The sequence below is a fragment of the Littorina saxatilis genome, linkage group LG2 (genome assembly GCF_037325665.1).
Source record: "Littorina saxatilis isolate snail1 linkage group LG2, US_GU_Lsax_2.0, whole genome shotgun sequence".
In the NCBI taxonomy this organism is placed as follows: Eukaryota; Metazoa; Mollusca; class Gastropoda; order Littorinimorpha; family Littorinidae; genus Littorina; species Littorina saxatilis.
In genome coordinates, this window is record NC_090246.1 from 57124119 (window position 1) to 57151176 (window position 27058).

General features: G+C 41.7%; 1 protein-coding gene across 1 annotated transcript; it reads right to left on the bottom strand.

Moving 5' to 3' along the window:
* Positions 1–319: 319 nt before the first annotated feature.
* On the bottom strand, positions 320–11782 carry LOC138959334 (uncharacterized). Its single transcript, XM_070330762.1, has 4 exons — positions 11559–11782; positions 7997–8249; positions 7636–7773; positions 320–5889 (listed from the first exon to the last, which is right to left on the bottom strand). Exons 2-4 carry the CDS (start codon positions 8238–8240, stop codon positions 5549–5551), a joined length of 723 nt encoding a protein of 240 aa, XP_070186863.1. The 5' UTR covers positions 8241–8249; positions 11559–11782; the 3' UTR covers positions 320–5548.
* Positions 11783–27058: the final 15276 nt, after the last annotated feature.

The following is a 27058-nucleotide window of genomic DNA, read 5'->3' on the forward strand; positions in this document are numbered from 1 at the left end:
TTTAAAAGTATGGGTTTGCGTGAACCCGCGCAATCGGTAGTGTTTATGTTAATAAACATAATCAATTAATTTTAATGTTTTGTCATGTACACACTAAAAATTTGCAGACAGAGAGCAAATTAGCTGTGTGAGAGATACTTAAAATTTCAAAACGATACCTTTAATGGTTCCAGAGTTACAATGATTTTAGTGTGTCTCTGGGTACAGGTGAACCCAGGAAGCAAAGGTTAATAAATCCTCCACTTATTAAAGCCATTTTTCGTCCGTCCAGAAGTGGCTTTATTAAGCGGCGACCACTGTACCATGACAGACTCAGAGGTACAGATAAAACAGCTTTATTTGAACTATAAGTATAACATAAAAATCATTTGACCAAAAGCTGCACACGTAAAATGATTAGACAAAACTGAAACGATGCTACATTTGACTTCAAATACAAAAGCTAAGGAGCACTGCTCTGACTATCAGTAACTCCATGGCAGTTATAAAAAAGAAAAAAAAAAGGAACTCTTGTCGATTGATGTGTGAAAGATGAATGCTGACGCGACAGAAAGATTGTACAACAACAGCACATGTTCTTTATAAAACGTGTGTCAGTAACTTTTATTGTATTATGATATATAAGTACCAGTGCTGAAAAAAATCTATAAGATATATAAAAGCAGTACAAATGTATTCATATACCGTCGCTGTAATTGTAATTCACAAACCTCGTATCTCAATTTTTGGGGTTTCGGAACTAAAACAATAGTAAGCTCCCTTATTATGTTGCCTGTGTGGTGATACTTAGCTCTCTAGAAAAGTTCTTGAGAAGAAAACTCGTATCTTAAATTCTTTGAAGTGAGCGGCTAAAAAACCCGCTCAAGTTAAACTTACAAGGTTTTCGTGCCACACTTTGATGGAAACTATGTCATAATATGAAAGATACGGGGTTCTCCTGTTGTATTTTTAGTTTGCATAAAAAAAAACTTGTATACATACCACTTCTGGATCACTCCTTTCGGATGAAAAGCTACTATATCTCAATATTTTCTCAACTGAATGGAATATCATTGATAACTGACATTGACACACATTAAGAAAAGTATTGCACTGATTTAAAGAAATATTAACCCATGAATTGAAGTTATATTTGAAGCGGTGGTTTTTCAAAACATTTGTTTTCATTTTTCTCACAACATGAAAAATTGAGATACGAGGTTTGTGAATAACGGTGATAATATGGTCTTGTTGCTTAAAGGCACAGTAAGCCTCCCGTAAACCATCACAGAGCTCCCTGAGCGTCTACATACAGTACAAGCATACTTCCATTTGAACGCTCACCGAACGGGAATATCCTGGCTGCTTTCTGTCGAGCGTGAGAAATTTTCAAAGAATTTATTTTCGTGGACTTGGGCTGCTACAACAATGGCGCCTCGTTTTGGTGCTGGACGGCTGTTATGATACCGGAAATCACGCCCGGACAGTAAGCCTCCCGTAAACCATCACAAATACTGTCAGGCTTTTACACACAGTACAAACACCCTTCCATTTGAACGGGAACATCCTAGGTGCCCTACGTAAAGAGCGAGCAATTTTTAAAGAATTAATTTTGCAGATTGTCTCGAACACTTTTAATTTGGACCCATCCTGAACTCAGGTCAAACATGAGTTACTTCCCCTTCGGGTCTCATTCTATCGATGTACACTGGCGATTGCCGTGAATCGATGATTATCAAAATGTTTTTGGACCGTGGTGCGTTTTTGCGCTAGACCTAACTTTTAAAATCTAAATAATAAATTGACAGCTTGTTACACAAACATTCTTTAATCATAAAAGAATTCTTTTTTCATCAAGACAAGATCAGTACAATTCGAAGTTGTGAAAGTTTGAAAAAAGAAAAGCCCGGAAGCAGGGTCACGCAAGGGTCGTAGCAGACTACGGTTTATCATGCATATCGCCGTTCCTCTCAACAGTCAAAAGCCATCGCTAGAGTTCTTGTGAACCACAGCCGTTTGTTTCATGCATAAAAACGTGCTATTGTAAATAAGCTCACATCGAGTCGCATTCAAATAACTAACTGACGACTACATTGTGAAAAAGGGAAACTGGATCACACGGATTCAAGATGGCTCAGGGGTAAGATAAACCACGCAAAAATAAATTGTTTGAAAATTGTTTGCTCTTTACGGAGGGCACCTAGGATGCTCTCAATCGGTGAGTGTTTAAATGAAAGGGTGTTTGTACTGTGTGTAAAAGCCTGACCGTATCTGTGATGGTTTACGGGAGGCTTACTGTGCCTTTAAGTACATGCATGTATCTTTCTTTCTTTATTTGGTGTTTAACGTCGTTTTCAACCGTTCAAGGTTATATCGTGACGGGGAAAGGGGGGGGGGGGGGGGGGGGGGGGGGGATGGGATAGAGCCACTTGTTAATTGTTTCTTGTTCACAAAAGCACTAATCAAAAAATTGCTCCAGGGGCTTGCAACGTAGTACAATATATGACCTTACTGGGAGAATGCAAGTTTCCAGTACAAAGGACTTAACATTTCTTACATACTGCTTGACTAAAATCTTTACAAACATTGACTATATTCTATACAAGAAACACTTAACAAGGGTAAAAGGAGAAACAGAATCCGTTAGTTGCCTCTTACGACATGCTGGGGAGCATCGGGTAAATTCTTCCCCCTAACCCGCATGTATCTAAAGAAAAAAAAGAAAAAAAGACAACTAGAATAAAATGTGCATGAACTTATTATTCCAAGCATTTGAATAACAACATAAACAAACAAAAACAGTCTTAAAAGTGAAAAAGGTACATGTGAGAAAATAAAAAGCAATTTTGCGTGGAGCATCTATCTTTGGCACCTTCCCAACTAACACTCACACAAGTGATTCTAATTACAAACAAAAACATTTTCAGACTTTTTGAGAATGTGACCTCGCAACAAAGGCAATTTGACTGAAAGTCTGAAAGTAATTTTCAGACTGCTATTAACCATCTTTTCACAAATTAAGAAGACAAATACAGTTTTAAGATATTTAAAAACAATGTCCGACTGAGCATTATACAAACGGAATTTACTTTCTTCATTATGACTGATTATATCATGTTCACCATCCCTATTAACCTTTCTACCAGTGCAGGCATAGATCTTGGGATGGTCTATGTACCAAATCCACCTACCAATTATATCCGAACAGTAACTCCTGCTGTGATGAAAGTATTTAACATGATCATTTTTTTTATTGTGTATATATTCTTGAGGTCCTGCTCTACCCACTCCAACCAAATAAGGACACCGCATATGTCCTTCCCAAATTAATTAAACAAATCCAATAGGAATCATATACAACCTACACTGTTCAGACTGTGTAGTTCAAAATATGCCAGTGATTGTTTGGTCACCAACGTAACGAATTAAATTAAATTGTAAAGCGTCTGGAACCAATATTAATGGGACTCGTGCTGCAGACGTTATTTATTATTATAATAATGATTAATGAGACTTAGTCATTAGGAAGGTCCTGCAATGTTTGAAGATTACACTAAGTCTCAAGCAAAAACTCCAAATATTGTCATAAACACACATTTTTGTGTGAGGGTATGGGTTATTCATGACCCAGGAAGCAAGGGGAAGATTAAGTTTTAAGAGTTTCCTTTTTGATTACTTGATATTCTGAGTTAAACTGACTTGTTGGGCCCTGTTTGGTCCATATTTAATATCCTGAACATGAAAGAGTAACACACAAATTCCAGCAATTTAAAATCAAGATATGTGCATCTTGAATGGCAATTTATAAGCAAAGCAAAGCTTTAAAAAAAATAATGATTGATAATAACTGTTGATATTCCAACATAATTCTAAAATCTATCAAATCATGCAAACTCAATAGGTAAATCAAAAACGAATGGGTAAAAAAGCTTTGATGTCCAAACTATAAATCAGAATGGAAAAAAAATCATCTTTCTGGGACAATCATTTTCATAAAGGAAACAAAAAATATGCCTTCTGATTTGATCTATTTTTTAATGTTGTATATCCCTCACTGCAGACTCTGAACATTGAAAAAAAATACTGTTAACATTGAAAACAAAAATCAAACATGACGATAATTAACTGATGATAATTGTGTATCTTGAACGATCAGTACTCCCAAAGAAATACGCTGAAAAACGAGGTGGAATATTCCACCACTGACTCCTCAATCAAATAATTTTTTGTTATTGGTTGTGGTGATGCCCTCCCTAAACACAAATCATCCCCCCCCCCCCCCCCCCCCCCCCCAAAAAAAAAAAAAGAGCAATGTGTAGGTGATCTGCAAACCTCAGAAACAAAGCAAATGCTACAACTGTTCCATCATCACCCCGCCAGAGAAAGAGAGATAAAAACAAAGAAACTTTAACCCTCTGATCCTCCTCGCCCAAATTATCCCTTTCATTTTCATAGCTCAAGACAATCGTCCTTGTCCCCTTAACATCCCATCATAGCAAATATCCATTGCTAGTGACCATCTTGAGCCCTGACTAGAGGGGGGGTGGGGGGGGGGGGGGGTGTTGATGACTCACACCTGATCCTAGTCAATCACCTATTCTTTCAGTAAAGCCATTGGGGTCCTACTGCTCCCAATCCAAAAAACAAAACAAAACAACCCAAAAAATAAAGATTTAAAAAGATGACCATTGTGAAATGTCACCAACCGCACCCAAGTCTTACTTGGCTTATCTTTCTATTGGTGTCCTCTAGTCTACGACCACCAAAACATCATAAAAAACCTATTGCAGAAATACAGTGGACGCCGCTTAATAAAACCGCGGTTAATAGAGCCAGCCGCTTATAAAAGCCGATTTCAGACGGTCCGGATTTATCACTATATCTTATGTATTAGAAAAAGCCGGTTAATAAAACCAACCCGCCGCTTATTAAAGCCAGTTTTCTCAGAGAAATCACGTAGTTTGTGACTAAAACTCACATTATCTTGTGGAAGACGACCAACAAACAAACACTCATAAAATCGTTCTTCTCTGCCGAGTAATGATTCGTGACGGTGACAGTGAAATTATTGATGTAACGAAGTGATCAAAGTACACGTACATGTACATATTTAAAACAAAAGTTCAACATCCTTCGTGAAGTTTTGTTTAGATTCAAACAAGTGTAAATGACGAAAGAAAGTGACTGAGTGACGTAAACAATAGAGAAGATTTTTCTTTTCTTTCGAAAATGACGTATTCCTGGACCGCCGGTTAATAAATCCGCCGCTTATTAAAGCCATTTTTCGTCGGTCCAGAAGTGGCTTTATTAAGCGGCGACCACTGTATAATCAACCAGAACAATTTCACCATGGCCCCTCCAGCTGCTATAATTATCTCTTCGAAAAGTGCAAAGTAAAGTTCAACAAGTCCATCTCACCCCCCACCCCACCCCTCCCCCCCCCGATCCTTAAATAATCTGTCTGGTATCCATTCATAATGACCATTATACACACCCATCCAACCCCCCCAAAACGATCAAGAGCAAAATGAAATTTCACTACTGTCCACTCCTCACTCGAATCATCGGTCTAATATCCATTGTTGGTGACCATCATGGGTCCAGGCTGCAGTGCGTTGGTGTTGACCCCCACCATGTGTTCCTCCTGCAGGTTGAGGTAGGGGTTGTTGACGGCGGTACGATTCTCCATGCTGACCATGACGGAAGGTGCGTGGCCCAACACCATTCCACGAATGGGATTGTCGGGGGAGGCGAAGCAGGCCGTGAAGGAGACGAGGCCGAGGAGGCCAACGCCAGCGCAGAAGAGGTAGAAAGCCCAGCCGTAGGACGAGAGCTTGAAGTCTGCGATGGTGGACGTGAACACGTCTGTGTTCTTGGCGAACATGATGGCGCATGCTGCTCCTGACACAGCTGTGCACAGAAAGAGTAGATTTGTGAAAATAATAACAACAATAATAAAACATAATTTTTATCAAACTTAAAAATCCAATGATACCCTGCTCAAAGTGCTGTAAAATCATGCAAAGTAAAAAAGGAATTTAGCATTGACAACAGAAGGGCTCTTAGCCTAGTGTGTAGGACGTCGGCCTTCAGTATGGAAGGTGACGGGCGCAGTGGTGTGGTGGTAAGACGTCGGCCTCCTAATCGGGAGGTCATGAGTTCAAATCCCGGTCGCTGCTGCCTGGTGGGTTAAGAGTGGAGATTTTTCCGATCTCCCAGGTCAACTAATATGTGCAGACCTGCTAGTGCCTTAATTAACCCCCTCGTGTGTACACGCAAGCACAAGACCAAGTGCGCACAGAAAAGCTCCTGTAATCCATGACAGAGTTTGTTGGGTTATAGAAACACGAAAATACCCAGCATGCCTCCCCAGAAATCGGCGTACACTGCCTGAATGGCGGGGTAAACACAGTCATACTTGTAAAATTCCACTCTTAGCTAAAAACATGAGTGAACGTGGGAGTCTAAGCCCATGAACGAAGAAGAAGAAGAAGAAGTATGGAAGGTTCGGGCTTCGAATCCTGGTTGCACCTGGTGGATTTTGCTGATCTCTGAGGTCAACTTTTGTGCAGACCTGCTATATAGTGCCTTAGTGTATACACAAACAAAAGACCAAGTATGCACGAAAAAGATCCTAGGTATTATCCATTTCTGAATTTGGCCAGTTATAAGAGCACAGCATTCCCGCGGCGTTACAAATTTCTAAGAACGCCATGGGATTACAGGAAAACTCTGCGATTGACTGTGCTCACGGCATGATAAGAGTTGTCACTGCGCGTCCACGGCATGTCGATTAAGCGGAAGTGCGTGTATACGACAGGGGAGTGTACTCTGCGTTATGGGGTTGGCTCACAATGCACTGGCAACTTCCTGCAAATGCCCTGCCAACGCTGATGGATGCGGTAGAAGCGCAGTGACATCCCCAAGGACTCCGTGAGGTCTCTGTGCAAACGCCGATGGACGCGGTAGAAGCGCAATGAAATCTACGTGCAAGCGCCGCCGACTACCACTGCGTCCGTACTGCCCGCCCATGGAGCTCTTGTGGGGCGGCAGGAGACGTAACTGCGCTGCTATGACGACCCTACGGCGACCCTACAATGCGCATATATCAGAATGCCGAGCCACGGTGCATACTTTGAGCATGGTAAAAGTGCGCGCTGTTGCATGGCGTTCTTGTCGACTCCACTGCGTCAAATGGAGATGTCACCGCGTTGCTCCGGCGCTGTAGGAGGCCCTACTGCACGCACCTCAGCGTTCTTAATTTTTCTTGGACGCCGTGGGAATGCTGTGAGGACACAGCCCTAGTGTGACAGGGGTATTATACAAACACGAAAAACAAAGCAGCATGCATCCCCTTGAATCGAGATATATATCTACCTGAGAAAAATTATCCTCCCCTGACTGCAGTTTTCCAAAGTGGGGGGTGGGGGGTGGGCATTTACTAGGTACTAAAAAACCCTACCATACAGCCTGTGTGTGAGGTGTCTGAGAGCACCACCGCATGGCAGCAAAAAGAAAGAGGGACATTTTTCTCGGACTCACGAGGTAGATGCAAGACAGTAACACTTAGAGCTGTATACATGCAGTTTGGACGTAAAGTAGGCAGTAGGCGTTAACTAGATACTGGGCGCTTACAAGGTACTTTACTGTACTTACCAGCAAGGAAGGAAAGGATTCCCAGGCAGATGAAGCGCTTGCAGCAGTTGCAGCAGGCCAGGCACAAAGAGATGGAGCCAGACAGGATGGCCAGCAGCACACATGCTGAACCACACACACGCGAAGTGTGGAACCACCCTGTACAGATAGTCATCATAGTGCAATGTTTCTGAATCCAACAGGAACTTTTATTTACTAAACAAACACACACACAAACAAAACCCTCACCCATCCACACAAACAGCGACACCGACTCACACACACACACACTGTGACACAGACACCAAATCACACACACCTTCCCATATCTACATGTATGTATTCACACACTTTTTTCAACGCCTATTTTGCCGAGACTTACCTCCCTGATCTCCAATCTCAAAAACTTCACAGTTCTTTTCGCCAAGAAGTTTCACTTCCACACAGTACATGTACAGCCCCAGATTTCCTTTGACGATTTTTCCAACAATGGTGCCGACCAGGTCGAATCCTTGAGGGTCGGAGACGATCCAGTATGGTGACAGTGCTCCGGCAATGCACAGCAGAGCGCCAATGACCACTCCTGCCAGAGAGAGCTTCTGGATGTTTGTGTAGTTGTGCCCCATGGTCAATTCCTGTTGCAGAGAGAAGGGTTCTTTCTTTCTTTATTTGGTGTTTAACTTCGTTTTCAACCGAGAGAAGGGTTAACTTGTATACTCTTATATAAATTTATGAGACCTGATGATTTGTCTCATAGAGTAAAGGATGACTTCCCTTTCTCATGACGTCATTTTTCTGCATTCTCGCTTTAGACGTCAATCTATATCTATAAATACAAACAAATAAGGAAAAAATAACCAAAACAAGCCTTATTTTCACCAATATTTCGGCCTCATGGCCTTCGTCAGGGTGTTCTATAATTAGCTCGCATGATGTTTACAAATATCCTTTGACGCAATGTCTGTATATGATGTAATTATACATGACGTAATATTTTTTGCGTGCCGGAATTCCAAAAATAAATAAGGCAGTAGTAGTTCTAAACAAGTCGATTGTTGAAGATAATGCAGTGTTGAATACTTGGATGATGACAAGGTGGGTAGGAGATATTGAGTACTTCAAAACGGGTAAGTAAAGGTGAAAGATAGCATGCACATGCACGTTTGTTGCATGACTATTTCATGGCTATTTTCAATAAACGTGTGTGTGTTCGCACGTGCTAGCACTCACCCCTACATGAATCCACATGTACCCACAGACACACACACTGACACAGGCACATCCACACATCCCCAATGCACACACACATACAATCACGCGCGCGCACACACATACATATATCCATATACGGCTTGTGTGTGTCTGTCTGTCTGTCTGTGTGTTCACAATTCACGGCCAAAGTTCTCGATGGATCTGCTTCAAATTTGGTGGGCATATTCAGGTAGACCCCGGACACAATCGTGGAAAATTTTGAACACGTGCGTGCTCTCAGCGCACAGCACTGAACCGATTTTGGTTTTTCTGTACATCCAATCCCAGTAACTCTTCCTTATCTTCTCCAGTGTTTTGCGCATTTATCTCCCTTCCTTTGTACCAAAATCGGTTCAGCGCGCAGCGCTGAGAGCACGTGTTGAAAATTCTCATCGACCAGGCGTACTTTGCCGGGTCCCCGACGAAGCCGGGTATTCGGCTCTACTTCTTCCCGGCGAAGCGGGTATTCATCTAGTTTGTATATAAATTTACGAGCACATGCAGGTTTACATGCGCGCTTATGTGCGTTAACATGTTCATAAGTTAGCAATTAGATTCATTGTTTTTCTGTTTTCAACATATATATGATACTAGATGATTACCCGCTTCGCCGGGTACCGGCTTTGCCGGGAAGAAGTAGAGCCGAATACCAGGCTGCGCCTGGGACCCGGCTTTGCCGGGTGTACGCCGGCTTTGCCGGCGCACGAAGGAAAGGAGATAAACGCGCAAAACACTGGAGACCTTCTAAAAATAGTAACGTGCAGTGACCTTCTAAAAATGGTAGCGTAGTAACGGGAATATGGATTGACGCCACACAGAGGAAGGGAGATAATCGCGGCTGAAAACACTGGAGAAGATAAGGAAGAGTTACTGGTAGTGGATCCCGAAAAAAAAAAAATTCGGTTCGGCGCTGCGCGCTGAGAGCACGTGTTGAAATATCTCATCGATGAGGTTGTGTCCGGCGTGTAGCTGAATACGGTGTCCAAATTTGAAAAAGATCCACCGATCGCGAACAGACAGACAGACAGACAGACAGACAGACAGACACTAGTCGTATATATATAGATCTATACTAGATGAATACCCGCTTCGCCGGGTAGCCGGCTTCGCCGGGAAGAAGTAGAGCCGAATACCCGGCTTCGCTGGGTGAGTGGCGCACCATACGCGATTGACGCCACACGAAGGAAGGGAGATAAACGCGCAAAACACTGGAGAAGATAAGGAAGAGTACGGGATGAAAGCGTTGTGGACAGTGACCTTCTAAAAATAGTAACGGGAATATGGATTGAGCGTTGTGGACAGTGACCTTCTAAAAATAGTAACGGGAATATGGATTGACGCCACACGAAGGAAGGGAGATAAACGCAAAACACTGGAGAAGATAAGGAAGAGTTACTGGGAATGGATCTGGGAAGATGAACAGAAAAACCAAAATCGGTTCAGCGCTGCGCGCTGAGAGCACGTGTTGAAAATTCTCATCGACCAGGTTGTGTCCGGGGTCTACCTGAATATGCCCACCAAATTTGAAGCAGATCCATCGAGAACTTTGGCCGTGCATCGCGAACACACACACACACACACACACACACAGACACAAGTCGTATATATATATTACATGAAATTTGGGTAGCCAACTTATTTTGTTTGTCTGTTTTTAATTTTACTGTTCAACTAATGTTTGATATATATATATTTATTGCGTTTTTATGGGTCACATGACGAAACTGTAACTAACCATTGGTCAAACATGCACCCTATATCAATTGATATATCGCAGGAAGTCGTCATAGCCAAGTGATATATCTCGCAGGAAGTGACTAATCACTTATGGGCGCCATCTTTAGACGGTCACATTTCAAAAACAGTGGGGCGAGATATTTCCCATAAACATTCTTTGATGAAGAATTGAGTACACAACAAGGGAAAAGGCAAATCGTCAAAAAAGAGAAAAGAATGCCCAATCTTTTGTACGCAGTCATGTGTCCTAGAAATTGGATCTGAAGTCTTACCGACGGGGGTTGTATTGAATGGCAATTTAGCAGAAAAACAACAAGAGACACAAGCAGCAGACACTTGTGAGAACTGGGTAACTTGACTGCAATTTGAAAGAGATTTTACGCCCTAGCGAGATAGACGCAAAAGTGTCTGCAGGCACAATGGTTTACACCGCACCAGCCCTGAGATTAAAACGTAACTGACCTGACGACTCGATGAAGAAAACAGAGGGAATGAAAGGGAGAGCTAGAGACTGAAACTATGTTAGTATTACATTTGGGTCTATATATATAAAACATCAGAAATATTCATATATATATCATAGTAAAGAAGGTTCTAATAGAAAGCAAATATTTTGTCACAGCTGTTACTTCAAATCCTATTGATAAAATCGTGATCTTTATAATTTATGATAGTGTATGCCTTGACCCCCCCCCCCCCCCCTCCCATGTCAAAGGAGAAAGTTGAAACTGAACAAAGTGCGCAAAATACACAATCCCTAACACATTTAAACTAATTTTTTGTTCTCAATAACCCTGAGAACATCATGACCGCGTCAGTACTGCCAAGCCTATTCGAGGTCAAACAAGAAAAAACATGCAACACTTCTTTGCTGTTCATAATTATCCAGTGCAGCAGCTGTAGTCCTTTCAAAGTTCTTTTCAGTTACAGTCAGGTAACGGCAAATCTGCACCAACCTGTTTCCACGGATAATGCTTCCTGGACAACAACAAAAGTCGATGAAACTTGAAAATCAATAATGCGAAACGACAGTCAGATGTGCAAATGGATGCACGCAGTTTAGCGGGATGAAGAGAAAACTGAAGAGTAAATAGGTTCTTGGAATCCCCAAAGCTGCGACACAGAGAGGTCGAAGCACGGTGTGCGCGTTGATTGGATGAGTAGGCTGAAACAGAAAGAGTGGGGGAAGGCGGGGGTGGCCGGTCGAGAAAGAGGCTCTGCAACATGTCTGTGCGGTGAAAAACCATCAAATTGCGCGAAGCACAGGTGCTTGAAGAGCGAAAAAGGTGGTGTTTTGTTCAGGCTCAGTTGATAGATACTTTTTACATTTATTAAAGTTTTGACTTGAATTTTTCTCGAAGACTGGGAATTGCGACGATGCACATCAGTTTAAACTCGTATATTACTTACTGTCTTTTTCTAACTTCAGTGTTACTTGTGTAACATTTCATTTATTTGGAATAATGATACAAGAGTATCACTTTATATCAGTATCACCTCTCAGTCATACAAGCATGGCAAAAACTTCAGATACAGCATGTTAACGACTAAGCCGTCTGTCAAAGTTAAACGGTCCTTTTTGGAACATGACTTCTTCACCAAAGCCAAGGGTCCATAAAAGATTAATACTGCAGGCCTACGTGTTATCAGACAAGCAGAACGTTCTGGTTTGGTTTACGCACAGCTAAGTTGGTCTTTTAGTCCTAGGCGAACGACAAGAAGAAGAAGTTGGTCTTTTAGTCAATACTGATAACATCATCAAACCGGAGTTTGGTCATTTATAGTTACCACCCCCACTCCCCTTCCACGAATATTGGCCAGCCAATAATCAACAGATCTGTGATTTGAATAACCGATAGATATCCCAAATTCAGACATAAGGATTAATTTAGGTCCTGACTTCCCTCTGGAGATTGAGATGGATCATTCAACATTTAGAATTGAGGAAGATAAAAAGTGCTTTTTTTTGCACGGCGATATCGATTCAAGAAGTATTGCCAATTGTTCAAAGCAAACTGGAAATCAATTCAATTATTCAAGCACGTTTCACGCTCCTGTGGTGTGTTTTCCAGAAGTTTGCGCGGCGTCAGTACTCATGAGCTGCAATGCGGTCTCCAAATCACCACGGTCTGAGTGGGTCACTGTGCCTCTGTGTGTCAAAAAGCACGGTCACAGACATGCACAAAGGCGCTTTCAGGTTTTGCAGTAGGCATCTGCCACCGGAGCTGCATACGCTAACATAGGGGGTATCGGGAGAGAGAGAGAGAGAGAGAGAGTGTGTGTGTGTGTGTGTGTGTGTGTGCGTGCATGGAGAGAGAGAGAGAGAGAGAGAGAGAGAGAGAGAGAGAGAGAGAGAGAGAGAGAGAGAGAGAGAGAGAGTGAAAATTGGGGTGGGGGGGTGGGGGGTGGGGGATGGGAAACTGATTATTTGTATTTGAAGTTCTGCGTGTTACACTGTTATTCAGAAGCTGTGTATGAAAGAACTGGCTCCTGGCTGGGTGCATGTACTCGACGTAAGCTTGCATGTGTTCTGCGCGAACTTAGAATCCGGTTTCATTCTAGAATGGACCGGGTCCAGGTTGGAATTCTAACCCTGCGCAAGTACAGGGGTGCCATTCTAGAATGAAACCCTTGTTGCTGGTCCATTCTAGAATCGGCCGTGCGCAAGGTTGGAATTTGGGTCCAAGTTGGAATAGTCATTTCAGTTAGACTATCACACAGCCAAAGCCACAAATGTGGATTTTCTGTTTGTTTTTGTTTTTTGTGTGTTTGGTTGGGTTTTTTTTCGGGTTTTTTACACTTTACTCAAAGACATCGTGAATTGGGATTGTGATGTTCTGAAAGTGATTACGATTTTGAGAGACACTCAGCACTGATCGCTACGAACGGAAATTTCCGGACTGACAGTGTTTTGCCGATCTCGCTTGTAACTTTTAATCTTATTCATATACATGAAGTTGGTCTTCTGAATTGTGAAGATATAATGTCAACTTTTTTTTAAACCTGTGACAACAGCTCTATAACTCACTCTGTCCTTCTGTTGGTCTGTCTGTCGGTTAGTCGGTCTGACCGTCTGTCTGTCTGTCTGTCTGTCAAAAAAATTGTCAAAAAACCGGACATTTCCGAGAGGGAGACAGCGCTGACATTGCAAGCGGCCGCAACCGGCTCTCATCACAAAAACAATACCGCCCTGGTAGTCCCCCTTGCTATGGTCTGCCTTTGTTTATTGCGTACTCAGGAGTGTCAACTTTCTTGACATGACATGACATCGCAAGATCGCCAAAGGATTTTTTCAGGGGTAGACAAATCAGCCCCATTTTATCAAAGGGAAGGTGCAGGTGGAGATAATTCAAGGGAAGACAACTCTGTCTTACCTACAAACATTACGGCCCCCTTTATTCAAGGGTTTCATTCTAGAATGGCACCCCTGTACTTGCGCAGGGTTAGAATTCCAACCTGGACCCGGTCCATTCTAGAATGAAACCGGATTCTAAGTTCGCGCAGAACACATGTACTCGACGTATGCTTGCACGCAGCATGTACTCGACGTATGCTTCACACCGCCCTGAGTCATTCAAATGATGCTTACTCTAACGTCGTCGTAGAACACTATATCATTCAGCCTTACCGGCGTCCTCGGTGTCGGCAGTGGCCAACTCGGGTCACGTTTTGTTACACGTTTTGTTACAAGGCCATGGAAAGTGTTGTTGGCTGTAACTTTAAAGGCACAGTAAGCCTCCCGTAAACCATCACAGAGCTCCCCGACGAGCGTCTACATATAGTACAAGCATACTTCCATTTGAACGCTCACCGAACGGGAACATCCTGGCTGCTTTCTGTCGAGCGTGAGCGGAAATTTTCGAAGAATTTATTTTCGTGGACTTGGTCCTTAACAACAATGGCGCCTCGTTTTGGTGCTGGACGGCTGTTATGAATACCGGAATTCACGCCCGGACAGTAAGCCTCCCGTAAACCATCACAGATACTGTCAGGCTTTTACACACAGTACAAACACCCTTCCATTTGAACGCTCACCAAACGGGAACATCCTAGGTGCCCTACGTAAAGAGCGAGCAATTTTTAAAGAATTAATTTTGCAGATTGTCTCGAACACTTTTTGGACCCATCCTGAACTCAGGTCAAACATGAGTTACTTCCCTTCGGGTCTCATTCTATCGATGTAAACTGGCGATAGTCGTGAATCGATGATGATCAAAATGTTTTTGGACCGTGGTGCGTTTTTGCGCTAGACCTAACTTTTAAAATCTAAATAATAAATTGACAGCTTGTTACACAAACATTCTTTAATCATAAAAGAATTCTTTTTTCATCCAAGATCAGTACAATTCGAAGTTGTGAAAGTTTGAAAAAAGAAAAGCCCGGAAGCAGGGTCACGCAAGGGTCGTAGCAGACGACGGTTTATCAGTGCATATCGCCGTTCCTCTCAACAGTCAAAAGCCGCATCGCAAGAGTTCTTGTGAACCACAGCCGTTTGTTTCTTGCATAAAAACGTGCTATTGTAAATAAGCTCACATCGAGTCGCATTCAAATGACTTACTGACGACTACATTGTGAAAAAGGGAAACTGGATCACACGGGTTCACGATGGCTCAGGGGTAAGATAAACCACGCAAAAATAAATTCTTTGAAAATTGTTCGCTCTTTACGGAGGGCACCTAGGATGTTCTCAATCGGTGAGTGTTTAAATGAAAGGGTGTTTGTACTGTGTGTAAAGCCTGACCGTATCTGTGATGGTTTACGGGAGGCTTACTGTGCCTTTAAGAACTTGACATGATGTATTGTTACCTGTGAAAATACGGAGGTCGATACGATGGAGGTCTTTGATCGAGGACAACACGGATTGGAAGGGCTACAGGGCAAGTGCGTCATAACACGCATGTACAGGTGTTTCCGCTGATCACACTCTATCAGGACTGCGGCGTGTACGTATTTTTACACACATTGAAATGACGAGAACACATTGCCCTGTCGGATCAAAGAGGTTAGAAGCTGCTTGTGACCCTCTTTGGCCGGATTACGTGACAGAAAGAAAGGAAGGAAGATGATGAGACGTGAAATAAAGAGAGAGAGAGAGGGGTGGTGGGGGGGGGGGGGGTGAGAGGTACGCGTGTGTGTGTGTGTGTGTGTGTGGGGGGGGGGGGGGGGGGGGCTTTGGGAATGGGTGTAGAAGAAAGGCCGATGAACACGTCGGATTTCCAGAAAACTATTCATGCGTGGAAAGGCTGACGAAAGGGAAACTGAAAGAACACTGAGGAGAGGGGATCGACAGAGATGATATAGACTGAGACGCAAATAGAAAGAAAGAAAGCGAACCGAGAGAAAAATCAAAACTTGACTGAAGTGCAAAAAGAAATTCATGGTTTGACTCGACGTTTCAGTTTCCTGTCACGGTTCGTCGTTGGCCAGTTACCCGGGGTACATAATAGTGTTTCCACCATGGCGGACGGTTGTCTCTTCTTGTGTTGTTCTTGCCCACCAGTCTCCTTTTCCTGGATAAACGGTTTTGCGATTGAATAAATTTAAGACATCCAGAAACTGAATCGGGCATGCAGAAAAAGTGAAAAAAAGAAATAGAAGCGTAAGGCCGATGGACGTTTAAAGTCAACCAGTCTTAAAACTAAAAGTTTAGAGACGTCCAAACGAATGTTCCGGCTTCTCAGTCTAGTAATGACCTCGACCATAGAAAGGTTAATCAGTCTTGACACGAAGGATGGCTGTACATTGACGCCTCAGCGTGCCAAATTTGAATATCTTGCAAAACAGCAGCAGCAGAAGCAGCAACACCAACAACAACAACATCAACAACAACAACAACAACAACAGCAACAACAACAACAACAACAACAACAACAACAACAACACCAACAACAACAACAACTTGAAGTTAATGGAAGAAATCACCAGACGTACGGAGGACGAATGAATGGACACTGGAAGTAACATTTGTGCAAGAGTCGTTTTCTTAGTATTATACTAGCAGTCAGGCCCGGCTTCGCCCGGGTGTTTCTGCTCTCCCCTCTCTCAGAAACCTCTCGAATCTTATTCCAATGTGGATAAGAAAAATGACAGTGTGAGCTCATACATTTGGATGTATAGGCAAGGCAAGTTTCTATTTGGTTCAACGTGTTCTTCGTGATTTGTTTACCCCTTCTCACACCCACTGTAGTTACCGTCTGATCAAAGCACGCATGCCTCATGAGTGAGCGCGTCATACCTTTTTGAACAGGGGAGAGAAATCTGTAAATTCTCGTGATCTTTCACTGAGGCGATCGTTTCGTAAACATTATTCGCGATGATCTGGAAGGCAGGGAGGGGGAGCAGGGGGCAGGGTTAGTGTGTGTGTGTGGGGGGGGGGGGGGGGGGGGGGGGGGGGGGCGGCGGGATGATAGCGGGCTCGGTCACCCTTGAGAATGACACGGTATACTGGTTTGATGAGAGTTACGTCCCTTCCGTGGGTGACAAAGCATGACTTACCTCCCTTGCACTATATAGACTGTATTGATAGATGAGAGTTACCTCCCTTCCGTGGGTGACAAAGCATGAACTACCTCCCTTGCACTATATAGACTGTATTGATAGATGGGGAGGGTAATTATCCGAGGAAGGAAACAATGTCTGGAGAAACTAAAACCCAGGTGCACATTTGTGGGTCCAGGGCAGTGTGCATGCAAAATATCTTGTGCTTATCTTTTGCCATCTCTGAGGTATGGCGACCACAGACAGACAGACACACACACACACACACACAGACAGACAGACACTCTCTTTTATTTATATGTATAGATAGATAGATATATTACTGTGCTAAGTATACGTGGTAAGGCGTCCGCCCCGTGATCGGGAGGTCGTGGGTTCGAACCCCGGCCGGGTCATACCTAAGACTTAAAAATTGGCAATCTAGTGACTGCTCCGCCTGGCGTCTGGCATTATGGGGTTAGTGCTAGGACTGGTTGGTCCGGTGTCAGAATAATGTGACTGGGTGAGACATGAAGCCTGTGCTGCGACTTCTGTCTTGTGTGTGGCGCACGTTATATGTCAAAGCAGCACCGCCCTGATATGGCCCTTCGTGGTCGGCTGGGCGTTAAGCAAACAAACAAATACGTATATATACAAAAACGCTTCAGTAATGTATATTTTGGTATCCAAAGATCCAGTACGATATTAAAATATTGGAAGCTTCAGTGTTGAATTATATATAATATTTGAATTTGAATGTAGTGTTCCATATTTTAACACAAGAAAAAATATCGGTTTCTTCTGTTATAATATTATGATCAATGACAAACGCAGCTTGCTCTCATGCCGTCAGAATGCACATTCGTGTGTGTCAGCTGTTCCATTTTTGAAGGATCTATGAAAAGCAGTCGTTGAACAGCCATATAGGACGAAATATTGCCAAGAACTTGAATACTCTTTCTTCGTTGAACTGTGATTTAGGTAGCGTATCTTACTTGAATACGAAAATCACATTCGAAGTGGGTCGACAGATTGATTTATAGCCAACGGTATTGTTCGGTGACTGGCGTAGTGGCTCTTTATTGCCGCTAGCGTATAACGTGAGTGGAATGTTGAAGATGTCGATGCAAACACTGTCTTGTGTGCCGAAAAATCGAGTTTGGCGCAGGGGCCTTTGATTTTTATATTTAGTCAATATAAGTTTTGACTAAATATTTTAACGTAGAGGGGGGAATCGAAACGAGGGTATGGTGTATGTGCGTGTGTGTGTGTGTGTGTGTGTGTGTGTAGAGCGATTCACGAATACTGTTTAAAATGGCGTCTAAATATTAATGTAAACAAAACGAAAGTTATAGTTTTTTCCAGAGGTAAAATTAGAAATAAACCACTGTTTACGTACAATGGCAATTTAATCGAAGTAGTGTTTGATGTAATGTACTTGGGCCTTAAGATTAATTATAATAATACATTTTCAGTCGCACAGAAGAATCTATATGATCGTGCCTCAAGGGCAATGTTTGTTCTTTTGCGCACTTGTAGACAATTGTCACTACCTGTGGACATACAAGTTGACCTGTTCGATAAAATGATTGCTCCAATTTTATTGTATGGATGTGAAGTATGGGGTTTTGGTTCCTGTGAACTTGCTACTAAACTTCAATTGCGTTTTTATAAAATTGTTTTCAAACTAAAAAAATCAACTCCAAATGCTATGATATTTGGTGAACTTGGAAGATATCCACTAGATGTTAATATGAAATGTAGAATGCTTTGCTATTGGTATAAACTGATTAGTCCTATTCATAAAAATAAATTTTCAAGTATTGTGTATTGCTTTACTTATAGATTGTATATCAACAAGATGATTGAATCCAAGTACTTATGTTTCATTGAAAAAACCTTAAATGAAATTGGTCTCTCTGGCCTTTGGACTTCTCAAGAAAATATTCAATACTCAAGCACATGGTTTAAAAAGAAAGTAAAAAGAAGTCTATATGACCAGTATATCCATAAATGGTTTACAGAAATTGGAACAAAAAATATGTTTTGGAATTATCGAATGTTCAAAGATATTTTTGCATGTGAAGACTACGTCACAACCCTGCCATATCAGCAATGTGTTTCAATGATGAAGTTTAGAACATTAAACAACAATTTACCTGTACAGAAAGAACGTTATCTTAACATCCCGAGGTCAGAAAGGACTTGCACCAAATGTGTATCGCATGACATAGGTGATGAATTCCATTATTTATTTGTCTGTGATTTTTTCAAAGAAGAAAGAGCTGAGTTGTTACCACCTTACTATTGGAAAAAACCTAATGCACTTAAATTTAAAAAGTTGTTTGCTACTAAGAAAAAGAAATTGCTAAAGAATATTTTGGACTTTACTAATAGAATTTGCAACAGTTTTTCATAATTGTTTTATTTTTTATTTTTTATTTTTATTTTTTATTTTTATTTTTTTTAAATTTATTTATTATATTAGCATATATCATGATTGTATTGATTGTATTTATTGTTCAAAATGCCCCCATGGGTTATGGACTAATAAACTTGAACTTGAACTTGAACTTGACTAAACTACTGGACCGATCTTTATGAAATTTGACATGAGAGTTCCTGGGTATGAAATCCCCGAACGTTTTTTTCATTTTTTTGATAAATGTCTTTGATGACGTCATATCCGGCTTTTCGTGAAAGTTGAGGCGGCACTGTCACGCCCTCATTTTTCAACCAAATTGGTTCAAATTTTGGTCAAGTAATCTTCGACGAAGCCCAGGGTTCGGTATTGCATTTCAGCTTGGTGGCTTAAAAATTAATTAATGACTTTGGTCATTAAAAATCTGAAAATTGTAAAAAAAAAATAAAAATTTATAAAACGATCCAAATTTACGTTTATCTTATTTTCCATCATTTGCTGATTCCAAAAACATATAAATATGTTATATTCGGATTAAAAACAAGCTCTGAAAATTAAATATATAAAAATTATTATCAAAATTAAATTGTCCAAATCAATTTAAAAACACTTTCATCTTATTCCTTGTCGGTTCCTGATTCCAAAAACATATAGATATGATATGTTTGAATTAAAAACACGCTCAGAAAGTTAAAACAAAGAGAGGTACAGAAAAGCGTGCTATCCTTCTTAGCGCAACTACTACCCCGCTCTTCTTGTCAATTTCACTGCCTATGCCGTGAGCGGTGGACTACGAGTATACGGTCTTGCTGCGTTGCATTGCGTTCAGTTTCATTCTGTGAGTTCGACAGCTACTTGACTAAATATTGTATTTTCGCCTTACGCGACTTGTTATTGTTGTTTGCACCTACCCTTATCGTAAGTAGGCCTATATTATGTACGCACCAGCGCGCAGGTTCCATCCAAGTTAGTTTTCTATTTGAAGGTATACTCGTGGCAAAAAACAAAAACAAGTCGCGTAAGGCGAAAATACAACATTTAGTCAAGCTGTCGAACTCACAGAATGAAACTGAACGCAATGCAATTTTTCAGCAAGATCGTATACTCGTAACATCGTCAGTCCACCGCTCGTGGCAAAGGCAGTGAAATTGACAAGAAGAGCGGGGTAGTAGTTGCGCTGAGAAGGATAGCACGCTTTTCTGTACCTCTCTTCGTTTTAACTTTCTGAGCGTGTTTTTAATCCAAACATATCATATCTATATGTTTTTGGAATCAGGAACCGACAAGGAATAAGATGAAAGTGTTTTTAAGTTGATTTCGAAAATTTAATTTTGATCATAATTTTTATAATTGTAATTTTCAGAGCTTGTTTTTAATCAAAATATAACATATTTATATGTTTTTGGAATCAGAAAATGATGAAAAATAAGATGAACGTAAATTTGGATCGTTTTATGAATTTTTTTTAATTTTTTTACAATTTTCAGATTTTTAATGACCAAATTCATTAATTAATTAAGCCACCAAGCTGAAATGCAATACCGAAGTCAATTTGATTGAAAAATGAGGGTGTGACAGTGCCGCCTCAACTTTTACAAAAAGCCGGATATGACGTCATCAAAGGTATTTATCGAAAAAAAGAAAAAATGTCCGGGGATATCATTCCCAGGAACTCTCATGTAAAATGTCATAAAGATCGGTCCAGTAGTTTGGTCTGAATCGCTCTACACACACACATGTACACGCACACACACACACTCACGCACGCATCTACACACACACACACACACACACTGACACACACACACACACATACACCACGACCCTCGTCTCGATTCCCCCTCTATGTTAAAACATTTAGTCAAAACTTGACTAAATGTAAACAAAACTTGACTAAATGTAAAAAAAACTTAGGAAAACAAAGCGCCCCATAAGGTACAGTGTGGTGTTGTGGGGTTTGTAACTACATCAGTGTCACCACACACTACTCAAAAATAGTGTTTGAACGTTCAGGTATTGAAATTGTAAACGCTGTGTTTGGGGAATCTTGTTTTGGTTTTCGTATCCGTCCTACCATTTCGCCCATCAGTGATACTGAGTGGCGAATCTCGCATGGAGATTACAAACTTTAGTACCTCGTATTGCACGGGAATCGTCTGCTAGCATTATATAGACTGATGCCAGCACAGATAACCGGCATAAGTCTATGAAGAGAATCGGGACTTAAACGCAGAAGAACTACACCCCCATTCCACACAACCGTTCTAGGTCCCGTTCCCGTACCGACCAAGGACGGCTGCCACAACAATGGAACGCTGCGCAAACGGCCTTTTATCAAAACAGTGGAGGCGAATTCAGTAATAGAGCTGCCTTGTTTTGTTTAGCGTGTGCTGACAAAACTGTTTGCATCTTTGAGCAGCGTCTGACCATAGTGGCAGCCGTCCTTGGTCGGCACGGGAACGGGACCTAGAACTGTTGTGTGGAATGTGGGTATGACAACTCAGTGTGTGAGAGCGCTACCGTTGCGTTTCCGTTGATTTAAGTTCCTTTAACGAAACGAAATAAAGAAACGTTAGGTAACAAAAGGAGAAATGATGACGGAAGAAAATATAGGACAAAATGTATAAAAAATAGTAAGTGGAGAGAGAGAAGATAGAACGAGAGGAGACAGTGAGAGAGAGAGAGGGAGAGAGAGAGGGAGAGAGAGAGAGAGAGAGAGAGAGAGAGAGAGAGAGAGAGAGAGAGAGAGAGAGAGAGAGAGAGAGAGAGAGAGAGAGATCAGCAGACTATGGGATAGAGGGGGAGAGAGAGACCGACAGAGTATGGGGGAGAGGAGAGAGAGAGGGAGAGGGAGGGAGAGAGAGAGAGAGAGCGAGAGAGAGAGAGAGAGAGAGAGAGAGAGAGAGAGAGAGAGAGAGAGAGAGAGAGAGAGAGACACGAAGCAAAAAAGAAGAACAAAGAAGAAGACAGAAGAATCCGAAGAACAAAATTCAGAAAAAACAGACAAGTCGAAGAGAAAGAAAGTGGATGCAGAGAAAGACAGACTAGGGAGTGAGAGAGAGAGAGTGAGAGAGAGAGAGAGAGAGAGAGAGAGAGAGAGAGAGAGTGAGAGAGAGAGAGAGAGAGAGAGAGAGATGTTGTGTGGACAAGTGTGAGAAAGAGAGAGAGAGAGAGAGAGAGAGAGAGAGAGAGAGATGTTGTGTGGACAAGTGTGAGAAAGAGAGAGAGAGAGAGAGAGAGAGAGAGAGAGAGAGAGAGAGAGAGAGAGAGGGTAAATGTAAATAAAAAATAAAAAATAAAAAAAATAAAAAAATTAAAAGTGTCCATGATCTGTTTACTGTCCATTGAGTGTGAAGCTTAGAGAAAGAGTGAGACTGAAGGAAAGCAATAATAACTTAATAAGAATTAAAATGATAATAAAAAAAAATAATAAAAAAACTTCCGATATAAAAAAAAAAACGCACGCACATGTGTGATTAACAATGTCTAATCTCCTAAAAGAAGAGAAGAAGAAGAAAAAAAATTCCTTTAACGATCCAAGCGTTCTGTTACCGATGGATTAAGGTTCCATTACCGTTCATTGTGATCGGGAGGGGAACGGCTACAATTTTGAACTACCGGCCCAAACTCAACCGACCCTACCGCTCAAAGCAGTTTCGTTAACGATCATTTACGTTCCATTGCGGTCCCCCCCGATCCCTCCCGTGCCCGCACCGTTCCTTGGTCGGTACGGGAACGGGACCTGGAACGGTTGTGTGGAATGGGTGTTACATAACGACACCGTTCTCCTATTTACACAGAGGCTGTACATTGATTTTAATTGGCCACACATGACAAATACTGCAACATGCTTACCGGCACAATTAAGTTAAACAGTTTTATTAAGTCCTCACATATATAATCATACGTTTCTTTTCATTGCGGGATATGATTAACAAAATGTGAATTAAAATCTTCAAATATATCCATATCAATATAACTTAAAATCAAGAAGACAACAAAGGAAGGAAAGGGAGACATTGAAAAATATACACACATTTTCGAGTTTATCATTGCAAGTGTGTCTACATTACAGCACAGCGAATGTCCCTGGGTATTTAAGCTTTAAGGTTAGATTTGCCAGATAACTTCTCCAAAATGGTTATCTTTTCTATTAGATTATATTAAAGTAGCAAGAAACTAGAAAGCGATAAAACCAGCCCGTTGCGCTCGAGTTCAAGTTTGACCGTAGTGTAGTATTTACTCTCAGCCATAGCGGATAAAGCCCATTAGCCTTTAATTGGCCCTTCCCGGCTATTTCCTATACCTATCAGTGGAGTAGTTCAGGACTGTGTTGTCTAATATCAGCAAGAATAAACCGCGTTGTTCATTACGGATACTGAATTGTTCTGCAAATAGCGGATGCACATGAGCACTTGATATTTTTGTTTATGAAAAATGAATCGGGAAAATTGGATAAATAAGAAAAACAACAACAACAACAACATTCTCATAATTCCTAAGTTAGCGGTACATGTATTACAAATGATCGCTTACAATAAAAAGATGTCCCAAACCCCTGAGGGAATTGTCAAGGGTACTATGACAGCGCGGGTTATGCTTAATCACGTCTTTACATGATGAACACGATTCCCCGAAAAGAACTCATTCGTGGAAACAACACACTCTTAATTACAGAATCTATTTAGGTCTTGTGCGATGTACACAATGTTCTGAAATTGATTCCTTTCGTGAAAAAGGCTCACTCCCAATGAACAGAATCCCACGGTCAGTTTCGATCAGGCACAAAAAAAGGAGTTTCTCAGAAGTCAGAGATTCCCAGTACATGTAGCGGTAAAAGGAATGTTAAGGGCAGAATATACCTGCGCAGAGTCAGCGGCACAGACGACGCACTGCATATTATTGATGCTGCGATAGGGATTATGACGAGTACTTGGCCTGTTTTCCTTTCACGCAACGTTTAGCGGGCTGGGATAATCTGCAGTGCGTCGTCTGTCCTGCTGAAGTTACATATAGGTGAGCGCCAGGCCTTAGCGTAAACAGGCATGCACCCGACGCCGCGTGCGATAAGCAAATAATACACTGAGACATAATGACTGATAGGCGTTGGTGACAGCCATCATCAGTTTTTTTTCCAAGTCAGTCGTTTGCGTGAGTCGCGAAGCGTTTTCGTTTTGTTTAATTAAAGCATGTACCTTGCTTTGAGTGTTTGTTTTTTTTACTAGTTTTAGCACCAAAACAATGCTGCTCTTAACCCTCAAAACAAGGCCCAGAATGCACCAGATTGCACAGATTTTAACCGTTTTTCAAAAATTTTCCGGGGGAGCATGCCCCCGGACCCCCCTAGTTCGCGCGCCTGCTTTGCAGGCGCGCGCTTGTGGCTTCGCCACTTCGCTGATTTGCCCCCCCCAAAAAGGAGGAACTCCCCCCTTACAACTCATTTGGTCCGGCCCTGATAGATTAATCGAGAATAAATCGATTGTGCGGCTGATACAGTTGAGGGCCCCAAAGGGGGGGTATTATCACGATCACGGGAAGGAACATTTTAGCTTTCACGATCACAGTTACCTTGATTTTTGTTTGCACGATCACAAACACCTTGACGAATAGAGGATCATAGAGTGATACAGCTGTGAAAAATGTACGTTGAAAATAAAATGCTTTGCAATAATGCCCATCACGATCACGAAAACAAATGACGATCACGATCACGAGACTTGATTTTTTTGTCATCACGGATCACGGGCAAAGTCCCATCACGATCACAGAAAAGGAAATTTCGGCAATCATGGTCACAGAAAGGTCCAAAAACTCAAATCACGATCACGATTTTAAACCCTTTGGGACCCTCACAGTTCACTGGATTCTGCCTTTGAGACCCTCCTCCACCGACCCACCCTCGGTTTTTAAGACCCCCCCCCCCCCTTTTCATATCATAATTTTTAAAGATTTTCGGTTCATATTGCCAATAAATTACCTCCATTATCAGACTCCCTCACGTGTAAGACTTCGTTTTGTCAGATTATTATAGGTCTTAAAAGCCGGAGAACCGTGCCGCCGACAGGATACCTTTGTTTTCCTTCTCTGAAGAGGAAATCGATTTTTTACCTATCTAGAGCTTTTCGTAATGTGTTATTGATATAAGCAGATTCGCGATTGTCAATAATGATTTTTTATGGTGTTGTGTAATTTTTAAATTACAAAGGAATTGATATGAAAGACAGTTTCATGCGAGCTATCTTTCGCGGGTGTATTTACTGTGCAAACAACTCCAAATATGGCAAAAGTGTCACGTGATAATCGGTCTCGAATAGCAGCTAGCATCTGCTGAAGGGACATTAAACCCCAAAAACCAACCATAATCAACTTTGGGAACCTTAGAACGATGTCTTTATTATAACTGTGAAGAACAGAACGGAGATCACTGTCGCTGTCGAAGTCGGCCAATCTGCAATCACTTTCGTCTCAGTTCGTCTATTCTCAGAAACATTAGCGAAAAACATGGGAGATAACTCTGTATTCTTATTTTGATAGATTCCGCGCAGTAATTATGCACCCGGTCAGAGATATGCCGGCGATACGGCATGGACCGATGATGATCAGAATGCCGCTGCCTTATGTTGAAAACACCTCACATAATGGGGCCTTTTTAAAAAAATGTTGTAATTTCTGTCCCAGAGATTTGTAAAGAATACGGTCCAAGAATGATTTACAAACAAGATGTGCATAATACAAGTTTTAGTTATTACATTTTGTTTTTGGATTTTCTTTGGTCTGAAAGTACAACATTTTTGTAAAAAGGCCCTTACAAGTAAAGTCAGTGCACTTCTTAGAGACACGCTTCAGGCCGCAAAAGGGTAACAATTAAGTGACTATATATAAGAACTTGATCTATCACACTGCCACGTAGGGCATATGAAGGCGCAATTTAAAATAACAGGCGCAGGTCGGGATGTATTCTCTCCGCTTTAATCATCATATGACACATACACAACTGACTTGATGTCATTCCTTCTCACGACCCCAGCCCCCTGAACTTGATGTCAGCCTTGGCGCGGCCTCAGGACAAATCATGTCATTAAGTAGTACGTGTGTTGAATATGTAGGCCTATATAGGCCTACATCAAGTTGTGGCAACAGCCCGTGCATGTTGGCTGTGATACTACTTTATTTCAATGTTGCGGAAATGAGTATGAAAGTGCATGTGTGTGTGCAAGTGCGCGCCGTATGCCGCTTTTGACTACACACGCCCGACGATACGCGATGCGGGTTTGTCTGAACCCATACATTTGGAAGAGGGTTTTTACCGTTTATTACACCCCCGGTATAGGGTGTGTATAGGTTTCGCTCGATGTGTTTGTTTGTTTGTTTGTTTGTGTTCGCATATAGATCTCAAGAATGAACGGACCGATCGTCACCAAACTTGGTTTCTATACATTCCTGAGACGGTCCTTACACAAATTGGGACCAGTCAAACACACGGTTAGGGAGTTATTGGTGGATTAAAATTATACAAGGACTTATAGAGGAACATCTTAATGGTCAAAGGGAAATAAC